General features: G+C 44.0%; 1 protein-coding gene across 4 annotated transcripts in view; it reads right to left on the bottom strand.

Moving 5' to 3' along the window:
- The window catches only part of LOC144938460 (CUB and sushi domain-containing protein 3-like), a 683,443-nt gene that overhangs the window by 127,157 nt on the left and 539,906 nt on the right, over positions 1-16,380 (bottom strand). For all 4 annotated transcript variants that reach the window (XM_078866283.1, XM_078866284.1, XM_078866285.1 and 1 more), the window contains one exon: positions 14,676-14,864. In XM_078866283.1, coding sequence (XP_078722409.1) covers positions 14,676-14,864 — 189 coding nt within the window. The remainder of the gene's footprint in view (positions 1-14,675; positions 14,865-16,380) is intronic.

Genomic DNA, 16,380 nt, shown 5'->3' with positions numbered 1-16,380 from the left:
TGGCGTGGCCCCGAGAGCCCAGACTGACGTTCTTATAAGAGCCGGTCTGGAGACTCAGGGTGCCGGGATCCCAGCTTGACCAGGGCTGGGAGAGGTAGCCTCCCCTAGCTCCGTAGTGGAGGACTCGGCGTAGGTTAGCAGGGTTAGACGTTGTGTCTCCCTGTTAGACGAGTGAAGGGGACGATACCCCTTCAAGTGCTGTGTGTACCCGTTACTGTACACAAGTTGGTATTAATAAATAAGTGTGCCTCCAACCACGTCGTCCAAGCCACCTGCAACTTACTACACTAGTACAGCACACCCGTGTGTTGGAGAGCAAACGCAGAGCATTTACAATTCGAGTGCGACGGTTCGCTCGTAATTACATCCAGCCTCATCAGGCGACAGCCAGATTTGTGGAGAGATCCTCATGTTTCGGTCTTAAAGAGAGGGGATAAATGTGATGTCGTCACCTGTGAGCCAATCAGGTGCGAAGGCCAGAGAGGGGAGGGGGGTAATGTATTAATACAAATTACAATGGATATAAATTTCCGTTTGTGTTTTCATATACACATATTTACATTCACATGGACAAAAACATACACGAGTGTATACCTGCCATGTAAATAGACACTAAAGTGTTACCTCTCTCAAAATGACCAATTGGAGGTATCCCAATTCCATTGAGAGCTCTGAGCTTTCAATGTGGCAGCAATGCCACATTCCTATAACTTCAGCGACCCATGCAAAATTACGACTGCGCTTTCTGCTCAAGAGACTGACACACCGCTTGTGAGAATTACTCTGAGCTGAAAAACAAGCACGTTTTAGAGCAGAAAAGATTTTTCAAATGGCGCGTAGCACGCAAACAAATAAATATAAAGACCACCGCAGAGAATTCCACCTTCATGACGATGACTTCTGGAGAGCCTTAATTGTGTTTGATGACAAGGTCTATTGGCAATGATAGAGGAGTAAAACTAAAACGTATACCCAAGCACAGTATGAACACCGGAATCACTCAACAGCAATGTACGGTGCAGGGGAACTTGTGGGAAGCAGACTTAGCAATGGGTCTGGTCAGTTGGGAGTGCAGCGAGGCTGCCCAACTTCACTGGTGTGTTTTCAACTTTTACTTCAAACAAATTACTTCGGATGCCCCGAGGTTATTGAAAGGTACAGTGTCTATTGGAGGCAGGGCCCTTAGGCACTTCTGTTTCGTAGGCCTTCAGTGAAACTCTCTGCAGTTGGTGCTGCTGCTGCAGCATGATGTTATTATCGCCGCTCTCACTCCGCTTGCTTCACACGTAGGAAGCAGCGCCTTGTCTTCCCTTGAACTACTCTCCATTGAGAAGGGGATTGTGCGAAAAACACCATTTGAAGATGTTGCTAATTTTGCAATGAAAAAATCTCGAAAAGTGTATCTCCTGTGTTATTGTCTCTCACCTTATGAACAACAACAACAAAAACCGCTTGACATTAGACTGCCCCTTTGTATATACACTGTGCCTATCCTTACCATATAAATATATTAATGAAATAAAATATCTTAGTTAAATGTTTCATTATACGAACAAAAAAACGTGGTCAAACGTTTTTTCGGTAGGCCCTTTGGTTTTCGTAGGCCCTGTGGGGAATGGTATTACTTGCGATATTAGGTTCACACGTGGCACAGATATGATTGCAGTAACAACAGATCTAATGTCCACGATTGAACAGATTATTTGGTGATGCTGCTGCTACTGCTGCTGGCAGTGGTACACGAGCACGATTAATGAAACAGCTCAACGCATTCCTTATGATCGCAAAGAACTTGGCCATTCCTACGGCATTGGAAAACAAAAAGTTAATGATAACAGCAAAAAATGGATACAGCCCCATAACTGGAATCTACATAGGTGGGGAGCAGTCGATTAGAGTAACTCTTTCAAATGCTTCGGGGAAACCATCACTGACGATGGAAGATTAGACAACGAGAGTTAAGAAACGACTAGCTGTTGCAACTGAAAGATTAGCAAACCTTAAAGGGTATGGGCAGACAAGAGTTTATCATCCGCACACACAATCCGACTGCTACAAGCAAGAGTTATTCTGCAGCGTTGTATCCATGGATGTCAAGCAAGAACACTTACAACAGAGGCAGAAAAAACAATACGAGCATTTGAGATGAGATGCCGTAAAATATGAATGCCACGCAAGTACAAAGATCCCCTCTATAGCCTTAAAAGCATCTTGATACAAGTGCTGTTCACGAGCACATTTGAAGGCCGGCACCATGTTTGGCCACCCTACTGGCAATTTTTACACACCGCACCACTTACTCATTTGATACCGAGTCAACATACGGGAGGCCCAGGATTCGTTCAGATAATTGTAACCGCTGTGAGCGAAAATCAAATGTGGGTTGCCAGGTTCGTAGCCCAGCGCGCTAACCACTACACTTCCACTCACTTATTTCCATTCTAGATGAGATTGCCGTAAAATAGTGATTATGAATGCCACACGCAGTTCACTGCAGAAACACGCGTGTTCACTCTGAAACCGCCAGTGGTGGGAGAACGTGACCCACCGTTTGTCAAACAGTGGCAGGAAACTGCAGTTGGATTGGACACGCGACAAGAAAAGGGGGACAATCAAACACCGTCCTGCAGGGAGTGGTATAAGACAAACTAGGGAGCGAACTACCCAAGATCGATTGGATGACAAATGTGATGACATATACTGATAAGCCCGGGCAGCACCTGACAAACACTGAGAATCACAGGAAACAGAGCAGAGAGTGGACAGCCGAGGCAGCATCAGCGTTCAGAATCAGAATCTTTCTTGAGACTGCAAGAGGAATCCGACGCGCTATTCAGTTCTTTTTCACAGATGACCAGGATGGGCGGGTCAGCGAGTTGTATCGTGGTTAGGGAATGGAAGCCACGCGGAGCCTCATAGGCTCTCGTGTGTGACAGGCGCTGTTAGTGAGCACCTATTAAGGCTGGCGCAGCACACGAGGGGGTGGGTGACCAGCACCACGCCCGGCTGCCTTTGCACCCTCTCTTCACCCCCCCTCCCCATATATATTTAAGCCCAAAAAAGTAATATTTGTTATTTGTTTATTAATATAACATAGGTAGCATTTACTTATTAATATAGTTACATTTTATTTTAATGATATTAATTCACGTGTTAAACGTTGCGTGTTACAGCGAACGTGTGATTATGTTTGCACGTTGCTTATTGTTCGGGCACGGTTTCTGGAGCGGCATTTTATCGGTAAATATGTAATATGTATTACAATGTCTGCTCTTTATTTCCCAATGGATATTTGCAAACAAATGTATCCCCACTTAAATACCGGCCGTTCATTATATTTAATTTTCCACATATTGACTGATTATGTATGGTATCTGTCCTTAGAAGTTGCTTGAAAATGTTTTAATTTCATATATTATTCTTATTTTAACACGCAAATTGCCTGCAAAGCTGTGGCACTTCACCAGATAAAGCCTTGCATTGTTTTTTTTTTATTAAGGCACGATGCAGCAGATCAGGGGAGTGCCTGATGTTAAACATAATTGCCTCCTGGGCTTTTGAGGAACATTGCAGGCAGCGTATTTAATTTGCTTGTGAATGTGCTACATGTCATTCACAAACATTCATGGACGATTCTAGAATATCTCCAGGAAATTCGAAACATCTCCACTTATACCATTATGGTCATGGGCAAATGGCTACATATGTAGCTGATTCGGTTGTGATTTCAAATCCCTCTGGACATCAACACAACCATCGGTTTTCATCGACGTTCAAGCATTGTTCGAGTGTCCGGCGCAACAGCCCACAGCAATCAACGCCAGTGTAGCCAGTGCCACACTTAATATACACCACTACCACGGAAACATTGAACATCCGACGTCTGAGACGCCGCTGTACTCCCTGCGATATTACAATGAGATCACGGCCGATGTTGACTCACGGATGCATTGATAACATCAAGGCATCAAACTACTGCCACCACCCCAGCTGCGTAAAGTCGAGGGAGATCTTGCTGGACCCATCCGTCAAGTCCTGTGTCAGCCAGGAAAGGCATCAATAGCCGCTGAAGAGACAAGTGGTTAACCTGCGATGCCCCTAAACTAACCTGGCATCTCCTTATATTGAAGACATTGGACTGCACCTTAATCATGTTAAGAGGTGAACGTGGGAGGTGTGGACACCTCCCTAGTAAGTGGTGAATTAAGGAGTCACCTAATTGTGACTATGGCGAAGTGTGATCCGTCACTCACAGCACCGATCATTGCCGAGTACACCCTTTCGCCAGAGGTACAAATGGATATCCATCTGGTGACCCCCAGATGTCATCGAATGGCTTTCCAAGTTCAACATACAGTTTTAAACTCGTCAAGTACCTTCCAAAGGCCATACCAAAGAAAATGACATGGGAATGGCCCCATCATAGGAATGTAGATTTTCCACTACTCATTCAGGGTCACCAGTGGAGATAAATACTGCCCCAGGAGTATGATGCGATTTTAATTATTTTCCTAACATTATTGCTGATTGAATATCAGTTATTAAATACAAATGTTAAATTACCCTATGGATAATTGTTAATGCAGATGCATTGCAGAAGACGGTAAAAGCGTCTTCACGCTCAAATGAGCATGGGCCAATGCTCATCTTTGCAGTGAGTCTATAGCCAGTAGTGGAAAGTCCACATTTCCAGAGTGATAGATAAGTCTCTCACTATTAAATTTTCACAAAAGCAGTACTTATTTGATCAATGTCAATTGGGATGACCCACCGAGACGAACGACAATGACGCAAGTGTAAATTCTGCAACAACAACAACCACCACCACCACAATAAATAACTCTGCAGCAGATCATTCAAATTTCAACTTGCCTCAAGCGTGGCTTTAACCTGTGGACCCATGTCGCACAGAGATAGCAACTGCTGTCAACGCCCCAAATGAATCACCGCTCGCGCATGTGACCCCCCCCCCCTTCCCAACTCCCTCTCACAGCCATTTAATAAATGCCCCCATTCACTGCTGCCTTTGAGTTCAACAGACGCAGCCTCTGGTGATGAAAAGGTGCTATTTCGCTGACAGGTGGTGACATGGATGTCTCTTGATTCTATAGTACACTGGCCGTGTAATAAATTTATGTCGTCAAAAAATGTCAAAATTCCACTATGGGCAGTGCTTCAGAAAGCTGTTGGGGTCTTCCAGCCATTCACCCACCGACGTGAACACTACTTGAGGAAAATGTACATCCAGGCAGTAAATTACGCAGTTGCCTTGAGGCCGTTGAGTAATTTCAATAAAATAGTGTACAACTTTTCAATGGAAAATTATGGGATATGCATTAACTAGAGCCTCACATTCAAAATCCGACGTTCATTTCCATTATTGTACCAAAGCGTAGTTTCACAACTGCTATTCTCCATGAGAATGAATATCTCGGTGAGAATCTTTCAAAAACATTTGATTCCAAACGAGATTTAAAAGCAGAGATTCGTGGTCCACATTACTTAACTCCTCCTCATCAAGGGCCTGGTGGTCATGCGACAATTCCTCTATCACGCATGAGTCGGCTTTTTCTCAAATTGGGCAACAATGCTGCTCCGTGTATTATTATATTGTAACCTTTAAAAGTGATATTATTTGTTTTCGAAAGGTTTGCCTGTTACTTAATAGCCACTATTACGTAAGTATTCATATGCCAATTAAAAAAGTTTAGCCATCAAAAAACATTTCAAAATAATATTTGTCATCATCAGAATCTGTATTTATCCTGGAGAAATCCGATGAGCTACGGGGCATCACGCCTCACGTTGTCACGCGCAGTCTCCAACTCTTCTCGTCCACTCTATCATCTTCTCCACTCTATCTTCTTGTCCACTCTATCTCTCTGGCTTCTCGACGTGCTATGAAGACGGGCCATTGCTCAAAACGTCACCGATTATAGATTTTATTATTTTATTTTCAGGCACTGCGTTTTTGACAAATGTATTGGGATTCTTGTTATTTGTGCTTGTGCACCACTGCCAACACAGCGCCATGAAACAATGCGTTACATTTAAACGTCAGATGTCATTTGTGTTTTTTTATTCATAAAATACCCAGTAAGCAGCTTATCTGCAGCTAGGACCACAGGAAAGAGGAGGTTTTTTTTACAACTGGAATAGAGCCATCCATGAAAATTGATACTGCACGTGTCTGAGGAAGGATAGCGACACTGAGTTTATTTGATTTGTTACACGGATGATCACCGTTCATTCAGTTGCCCGGCTATGGTGTGTGAGCACAGCTGCTGCAGCAACAACAACAAAGACAAACATATCAACATTGCAAAGAAAAAGTACAGTGGTCTTTGACTTTGTTCTCTTATTACCAAGTGAACGAACTGTTGTTCTGAAGTACACCTGCTCATGTTAAAAATGTAGCATCTGTTTATTTCCGCGGCGGTAGAAACCAGAGTGTGTGGAATAAAACCAATGCATTAGAAGAGAGAAAGAAATTGTTTGAAATCTGCATACACACACACGCGCACACCAGCATACGTCACACCCTGCAATCTCAAATCCACCTCTTGACCTTGAACATTATTTGGTGGTTCAGCGTCCGCAGTGGTGCACAAAAAAACAACATATCTTCACACATCCGTCAATAACACTCGATTAAAAACAAATATTTTAGGAAACGTTTGGTGTAATAGCCCTTCAAGAGGTAGCGCCCTGGCCTCTATGTGCTGTGAAGGGTCATTGCCCTGAAACATCACCTACTGTTTACTGTACTTATTTAGAATGCAGTGCTCTTGATGGAAGTGTTCCAGATGTTTTCGTCACGTCGCAGGTGGAATTCACGCAGAAAAAAATAATAATAATCTGTATGCGTGTGTTGATCTGCCAGATATTCCACTAAAGTGCTTTGACATTTTCAGCCCTGGCTTAAAGAGTAACTATTTTAGTGAGAGAAATGCACCTCGGCGATTCCCTTTGAGACGAATATCCTTTTCACCACCAGAATTTGCAGTGATAAGCCCAATGGTTGAAATGATGTATGAGAGCAGAATGTTATAAGCATATGGATTTCAAAACTAGATTGTATCAATCGTCTGTGTTCTTTAGAAAGAGCTCATTTTTTATGTAAATTAGATTATATTTCTCGCCCAATTTATTCCTGGATGTTAATGTAGTCTTGGATGTATGCAGATTACATGATATGTTCTGTACTGCCCGTGCGGTGATTACAAAGGCACTTTTCTGAGTAATGGAAGCAAGTTGCAAGATTAAGTCAGGGTATACGGGGACATGGATGCCTTAGGATAGACCAACAATCACTCCACAAATGTGTGAAGCAATGTTTGCCCATCTCAGTCCATCAATATCAGCTGAAAAAGGGGTGCTACGCATTGCATTTTATCAAACTGGTTTACATGGTTGCCTTGTCATAGTTTGTCATATTTGCCAAAACAAACGTGCACAATTAAATCTAACACATCGACGCATTGTTTATCATATTTAATTTGCAAAAATTGAGTACGATCGTTCGGTCAAGTTAAGTATAATCAAGTGTATCCCTGCTCAGCAAACGGGTGGTTGCTGTTTTCAGTTGGTGGCACTGAGATTGTGATGGCAATTCCACATTCCCATGGGAGGGACCAGCATTAAGTGTACAAAAATATTGAATTTCCTTCAAGTGGCACCCATTTATTTCTTACGAAAAGGGTTATCGGCCTCTCACTGTCTACGGTTTGACTAGTGATTTGGGAAATGATGTCGTCCAGGTTCACGGTCTTATAATTTGTTATTCATTCAGAACCTTGTAAATCCACTTACATAAAACTGAAACAACTTAAGTTTCACGTCTGGCCATGGTGCACATCAGTGGCCCCTTATTCTGGGACTCTCCCATAGGGCGACTCCATGGGTGCCATGATGCAGGGTGCTCTGTCAAGGTTAAGGGCTGGTGGGTAACCACCAGACAGGGATTGGTGTTATTTGGGTGGATTATGGGTTGGTGGCTCAACCCATAACCATCATCATTACCTGCATTTACCACAACAATCGATATAACCATCAACTTAATTTATCATTACCACCATCATCATCTTCGTTTCTCTTTATAAGAGCCACTGTCATCCTATCATCATCACCGTCGTCATCATTATTATTATCAAGTAGCAACAAAGGCGTCTTTGGCAAAGCGCTATGAATCTGCACCTCAGCGCAGGAAGAAGCAAGACTCGCGTACATATCAGCACGCGTGTTTGTGTGTGCACGCGTGCGAGACTGACGAGGGCTGATTGGTCAGCAGAGACCACGGAGGGCCGAGCGTGTTGATGCCAGTACGTACGGCCCAGATTCCGATCAGCGCTCACGGAGCTACTGATTGTTTGCTAGATTTTTTTCTTTTTGGAAGGATGCCCCAAGGCATCCTTCCAAAAAGTGGGTTCGGCAGTTACAGGACATTGCGTGGCAGGAATGTGCAAATTTTAGCAAGAGCAAAAAACATTTTATTTGCAAAAAACCCACACCAAAAGTGACTGCCAAAACAGGATAAACAATAAGCAGTGATTAAATACGAATTAAAAACAATGGCATGGAAACCAAGACAATCACTGCTGCAAGAACAAGGCCGAACTGCATTTGCAGTAGCTCCAGTTAACAGCAGAATTCTGTCAAGGGCTTAAAATCAAACTGGTCGTGACTCGGGATTTTCATGACATTTCTTCAACGTGCAACAATGGTATGCACTTGCCGTTTGTCTTGTGTATATTTTACACAAATCAAAATCAAGCCTCTTGGCATCGCGGCTCCAGCCCTTCACTCAGATGTGGAGTTTGGATCATTTGAAGCGCTCAATTAACACCAACTAACCTTCCTGGCTGAATAAACTGAGTTGCCACGTAGCTCTTCGACGTGTTATTGGGTCATGCTGCCCGTCACGATGTCCGACGTTCCCCTCCACGTACTGGGAGCTTGTTAAAATGCCCTTCCTAAAGGTGCACCCAGCACGTGGAGGATAATCTCAAGACACTGCACTGAACGGCACGTGGTACAAGCTGGACACGCATCTTAAAGTTGTACAGTGCAACGGCGAAGACTCACGCAAGCTGTGAGCCGAGTATCACTTTGTTGGAAGTCAGGTCGTCTCAAGAAGGGACTGGTACCTGCCAATGGGAATGTGTAATTTCACCGCAGGCTAGGGACCGTCTAGGACAGTGGTCTGCAACCAAAGTAACAAGAAGAGGCACATTTTTTTCCGAATTCGTTAAAGACAACTCAATATATCAATTGCCACAATGCATGTAAATACGGAGATGGCCGTCCTTATACTGGTAGGAACGAAGTAGACCAGACCACCAATAGATTAATGTGTCCGTCCGTCCGTCCGTCTGTCCGACAAGATGGCCGCCCGCTCCCCCTGCAATCTGTGAACTAAACAAGATGGCCGTCGCTTCCGGCGCCTCACGGCGAAACATTAAACTTCGCTTCAAAATTACTTTACTGAAACGCAACACGTTTTAAAAAAAAATTACTTTACTGAAACGCAGCACGTTTTTTTAACACAGAGACAAGAAACATTTATTAACACAGAGACGAGATACATTTAATCGCCTTATTTGTGCACGAAAAGCACGGCACGAGGCCTAGTGCGGCAGGCTTCGCGAGGCCTAGTGCGGCAGGCTTATTAACACAGAGACGAGAAACATTTAATCGCCTTATTTGTGCACGAAAAGCGCGGCTTCGCGAGGCCTACTGCAGAGGCTTCGCGAGGCCTAGTGCAGAAGGCTTCGCTAAGTCTACTGCAGAGAAGGCTTCGCGAGGCCTAGTACAGCAGGCTTCACGAGGCCTAGTGCAGCAGGCTTCGCGAGGCCTAGTGCGGCAGGCTTATTAACACAGAGACGAGATACATTTAATCGCCTTATTGGTGCACGAAAAGCGCGGCTTCGCGAGGCCTACTGCAGAGGCTTCGCGAGGCCTAGTGCGTCAGGCTTTGCGAGGCCTACTGCAGAAAAGGCATCGCGAGGCCTACTGCAGAGAAGGCTTCGCGAGGCCTACTGCAGAGAAGGCTTCGCGAGGCCTAGTGCGGCAGGCTTCACGAGGCCTAGTGCGGGAGGCTTCGCGAGGCCTAGTGCAGAAGGTGGTGGTCAATTAATCTCAGATGTGATCGTTTGGAAATGAAAGACTACGAGTCTTTAAATCTCACAGCGTTTCTTGTCAAAACAAACACTTTTAATTAACGTTACATTAGAATACAGTATTTTTTTCTTTAACTCCTCTATACCCGGTCGATATCCCTGTACCGGTACTAAGTATTATTCCAGACCAGCCCACCCGCAGGGTCCTGTTTAAATGACGTCACAAAGCGGTCCAATGGAGAGCCGCACGCGGCTCCGAAGCCGCAGTTTGCCCGACCCCTGGCCTCAGAAGATGAGGACCAAGCCATCGCTAGGGTGAGCCGAGAGACGCTGACTTACAACTTGACTTGTGTGTGTGTGAAATAGATAGTGTATTTCAGTAGGGTTTTACATGGTTATAGATAAAGGACAGATTTACTGGCTGATTGATTAACATGGGGTGCAGAGATGAGTATTTGTATCAAGTCTCAGATCAGTGAACCTGTGGCCTTTGGCACAAATGCACTGAGTCACTGAAACATGTGGCCACATCATTTGATTGATGGAAGCGATTTTGGTCTATGCTCCCTTTAGCAGAAACAGTACATAGCGGCCGTGGTGTGTGTGCTTGCATTTCATGTGTGTCTGTGTGTTTGGGCGTGTTTGTGCCAATGTGCGTGTATGAGGAGAACGGTGGTGCAGCAGTTAGCACGCCGCGCGACAAACCGGGTGACCCGAGTTCGATTCCCGCTCATGGCCATCACCAGTGACTATTATCTGAACCGGTTCCTGGGCCTCCCCTAGGTCGACTCGGCCTCTAATGAGTACCTGGTGCGGTGTGTAAACATCACTACTGGGTAGACAGAGGCGGCCGGGCGTGGTGCTGGCTACCCACCCCCTCGTGTGCAGTGTCGGCCTTTACAGGTGCTCACTAACAGCACTTGCTCCAAACGATCTGGTATGTCTATATGGGATATATTTACGTTATGAAGAGCAATTGCAGAGTGGTCAGCACAATTAACTACAAACCCAGTAGACCAGGTTCGATTCATGGTTATCGCTTAGCCTCCCCTGGGTTATCATAGAACGTTCCTCAAATTCCGCATTGGGCATTTTGCTAAAAGAATGATAATGTAAAGCTTATTGGCAAAACACTGCTTCATTAGAGCCTCACTGTGCTGTGTCAGTCATGGCGGTTGCATGACCATACTTAACCACGCTGGTCAGTGCTGTTGCCAAGACCAATTAAGACATCGATTTTACTGATATGAGCCATGGTTGGGAGTTGAAACCAGGTCACCAGCCTCACAGTGCAGTGGAATAGGAGCTGGTAAAATGTAATAACCAACGGAAGATGACGAACAATGAGATCCAGTAATATTTTCATTTTAAAGCTAGAGTGTACGTATCTCATCTCCAGTGATGGAAATGATAGATTGCGGTGGCATGGGCCAGGCTCTCCATAGGACGAACACTGTTGATGTCCCACAACATGGTACTCGTTTCAATAACCTCAGTGAGATGATGAGTCAACCCTCATAATCTGGATTTCAGCTTTCAATTGTCCCATTGAGAGTCAAGCAGTCTAACCACAGCACTGCATCATCTGACACAAACATACACACACTTGGAGTATTTACACAGCATATTACTGGTACATTCATAATCTCAAGAAAACAAATGTAAACATTCAACTTTGTTCAAGCACAATTTTCAACAGGTAATCCCAAGGTGCTTTACAATATGAAAAAAACCAGTAAAGCTACAATTATTTGTAAAATAACGAATTAAATAATCAAACATCTTTTTGTAAACAACATATTTATAATTAAAGTAGGGTTTTTTTCCACAGATATACGTTGATGGAAAGTCCTATGTCCCTAAAAATGTGTTTAACTTAGAAGAACGAAATTCAAAGGTCGGACATTGGCCACACGGCAGTAGTAGATTGGCTGGTCCACGTCGCGTAACGGGGTAAAGTGTCGGTACTCTGACTTCTTCCAACGCATCAGAGCAGCATGGAAGAGTAGGCTTTGTGCTTTTTGTTTTGGTGCCTTTTGTTAAATCGTTCTTTCATTTTTATTTTGCTTGGTAGTAGTATGGGTTTCATTCGCTTGGTAGTGGCTGTACACGGGAATTGGTCCCCTTATATATAATTAACATACAGCGTTATGGGATTCTATTAGCATGAATGACGCGATATAAAATTTAAGTAGGATTAGTATGCCAAAATAAACTATAGGGGATGTTCTCTCGAGCTCCCTCTAGAGTGGCGGTGAGCGAGAATTGCAGGGCTGCACCTATACATTTTATACTAATCCATGAGTGTCAATGCACTGTGTACATACAAGATTTAAACAAAACTATGAAAACAATCTTCTTGGTTCTTTCGGTAAAGTCACGTAGAAGGGAAGTAATAAAATAATAAAAATAAAACATAATAAAATAATTCTCACGACGTTTCGGCCACAACACAAGCAGCCGTCCTCAGGTGAAGACCAGGTCTGTCGAGGCGACAGCGTCTAAATGAAACACCACCACGCTTGGAGCGTCTATTTAAGCTGGGTTGGAAGGGGGGGGAAATGCGCCTTGACAAAATAATCTGCATATCAAGAGGAATTTAACATATTTATGGAAAATGCAGGAATGCGACTAGTGCTACTTGTGAAATGCGTAGGAGGTGGGCGGGGGGTTTTCAAAGTCATATTATGCCCATGCATTATGCAGGATTAGCAGCATCAAAGGGAGGGAATAGGGGTAGCATTAATAAAGGGAAGGAATGTTAATAGTATGTAGCTGCAGTAACTAAACAACCACGTAAAAAGCTAAAGTATAAACTACATAGTATCATCAGTATGCTAAATATACACTCAATAAGCTGAGCTACTAACCCTAAGTAATACATTACAATTCTAGGCCGCAAAAAATATAATATTCTTCCAGCTAAACTTTTAAACTTTTTCCTTACATCACACGGGTCTATCCCGTACTATATGCTGCCATAGACAAACCCAACATTAAATTGCATACTGTATTACTATACACTACCCTATGTCTTAGAATAATGCATAATGGTAGCCAGATGGCTTGCAGAGATTCTCTGCAAGCCATCTGGCTACCATGGGAGATTCGTTCATGAGGCGATCCACATATACAAACACAGAGACAATTTCAACCGAGAAGATGGATTCCGGCTTAGTAATCATTGGAAGGACGTAATAAACCATTTCGGATCTTAACTGATTGTGTCCACGTTTACGGTGACTTTCAGACCGCGTTCCACTCACTGACATTGACTATATATCTTGTATTCTCCGCAGGGAATGGATTCTTTGCCCCGCTGCAAGCTTCCTATCACCACTCTCCCATTGACATATTTCGTTGCTTCCTCGTAGTACCTTTCACGCGACGGTCAATGGTATAGTGTATAGCATATTGTATAATAATAAATAGTATTAAAGTGTAATGTTTAATACAATGTATAAGGTAATATATAGTATCGTAATTGTATAGTGAATATACAGCAGTGTGGTATACAGTTGGGTGGGTAGAATAATACATAGTGTAATATTACACTATGTATTATTCTAAGACATAGGGTAGTGTATAGTAATACAGTATACAATTTAATGTTGGGTTTGTCTATGGCAGCATATAGTACGGGATAGACCCGTCTGATGTAAGGAAAAAGTTTAAAAGTTTAGCTGGAAGCAAATTATATTTTTTGCGACCTAGAATTCTAATGTATTACTTAGGGTTAGCATACTGATGATACTATGTAGTTTATACTTTAGCTTTTTACGTGGTTGTTTAGTTACTGCAGCTACATACTATTAACATTCCTTCCCTTTATTAATGCTACCCCTATTCCCTCCCTTTGATGCTGCTAATCCTGCATAATGCATGGGCATAATATGACTTTGAAAAACCCCCGCCCACCTCCTACGCATTTCACAAGTAGCACTAGTCGCATTCCTGCATTTCCCATAAATATGCTAAATTCCTCTCGATATGCAGATTATTTTGTCAAGGCGCATTTTCCCCCCCCTTCCAACCCAGCTTAAATAGACGCTCCAAGCGTGGTGGTGTTTCATTTAGACGCTGTCGCCTCGACAGACCTGGTCTTCACCTGAGGACGGCTGCTTGTGTTGTGGCCGAAACGTCGTGAGAATTATTTTATTATGTTTTATTTTTATTATTTTATTACTTCCCTTCTACGTGATTTTACCGAAAGAACCAAGAAGATGAATCCCTGCAGTCACGAACGCTTTAAATTGATATAAAAACAATGTTTTATTTTACCACTGAGCTATATTGCTCTTGTTCAAGATACCTGGCCACAAATGATAGCTCAACGAAGTGGCTTATCACGTGGATATGTATAGCAACCACGTAACTCTAAACGCATTTTGATTCTAAATGTGGAAGGAAAAACCGGAGGCCCCAGAGATGAATCAAAACCTCGCATATACAACAGACATCAGGGTTGGGATCGAACCCACGACCTCCTGTACATAAAGCGAGGTAGTTAACATCTCACCACCGTGGTACCCCTTCAGGAGGATGGCTGCGTCTCACCTTCACACTCGGGGATGGCGTGGTCCCAGTTCCTGCTGTAGCCATGCAGGCAGGTGAGGACAGTGTGCCCGATGAGCGTGTAGCCCGGGAAGCACTCGAAGGACACCGATTTGCCAACACCAAAGTCGTTGCCGATCACCAAGCCATTGCGGAATGGGTTAGGGTTGGGGCAGGAGCTCAGCTGGTACGCTGCAACAAGCCAAGACAGTCGTTAAAACAATGCCTTATGTACGGAATGCACATGGTGTATTTACAATATAAATATGGAAACAAAAATCCCCCATATAGCCTTGACAGACTGTAGAGGTAGGTGCTGATAGCGAGCCCCAATGAAGGCCTGCACGGCACACGAGGGGGTGGGTGGCAAGCACCATGGCAGGCCGCCTTTGTCTCACTAGTGATGATGTTTACACACCGCACCAGGTATTCATTTTTGAGGCTGAGACGATCTAGGGGAGGTCTACGACTGGTTCAGCTAATCGTCATTGGTGTTTTCCATGAACGGGAATATAACTCGAGTGGGCCGGGTTTGTAGCGCAGCGCGCTAACCATTACGCTGCCGCTCCACCACAACATAAATAGGCGCATACATACACAGATTTGTGTACTTGAAAGTGCAATCTCCCCAGCGAAGTTCATCTCTCTGCTCTTTCTCTACTTTGAAGAGGGCCATTTCCTGAATTGTAATTGTACCATGAGTGTCATGATAATTATCATTTGATATGTGAACAACATCGAGAGGCCTGTTTGTGAGCTGTGAAGGTGCCATTGCCAAAGCTGTATCGCAAACTAACGTGTTATAATCAGGGATTGGTGAAGGGTGCGGTGTTTTGTTTCTTGTGCGTGTCTAACATTGCTAACACAGTCCCATGCATTAGTTTTTTTTCTATTATTTTAAAATATTAGAAATGCACATAGATGAACACACAAATACACGTGCGAACACATGAGCACACATACATACGAGAACACGTGCACTACTCACCCATATAATCTATATAAACCAGTGGGGCAAGTAGTGTTTGCGAGCACCTATTAACCATGTCATGGTGCATGGTCAGAACCATGTCTGGCTGCCTTCACATATTTTCATTGCTGATGATTACATCCTGCAAAGTTTTATTCATTAAGAAGCAGAGTCGACCCAGGGAAGATCCCATGGTTAAGTTCAGCTATCACGTGCCACCAATGCTGTCTAATGGCTGGGAATTTAACTCGTGTCGCTGTGTTGGTGGTGCAGTTGTGCTAAACATAGTGCAACTACTCCCCATACGTAAAATGCACTCATAAACACAAACATTGAGCATGCATGGACACGTATACAAGTGTAGTGACATAAAATCGGTCACTTAGCAGCATAGCGCTGGCTGCTGGCAGGGAAGGGGATCTGCAGCTTGTAGCGGCCTAGACCAGGGGTCGGCAACCAAAATAACAAGAAGAGCCATTTCTTTCCAATTCGGTTCAAAATTCAGTATTTCAAGAGCCGCAATGCATCTGAGTACATACTGTACATACGTACATATCGTCAAGAAGCAGCCCGTAAAGAGCCGCATGCGGCTCCGGAGCCGTAGGTTGCCGACCCCTGGCCTAGACTGACAGCAGACCACGTGATAGACCTGAGAGGGATCTGGGGCAAAGGTTATGGAAGGGACACGTCAAGAGCCCGCTTGTAGGTTCCAGAAGGGGGGCGTGGCCGGGAGTGGAG

The sequence above is a fragment of the Lampetra fluviatilis genome, chromosome 22, assembly GCF_964198595.1.
Source record: "Lampetra fluviatilis chromosome 22, kcLamFluv1.1, whole genome shotgun sequence".
NCBI classification, from domain to species: Eukaryota; Metazoa; Chordata; class Hyperoartia; order Petromyzontiformes; family Petromyzontidae; genus Lampetra; species Lampetra fluviatilis.
The sequence above is the reverse complement of the archived record's forward strand: the minus strand, read 5'-3'. Positions and strand labels throughout refer to the sequence as shown.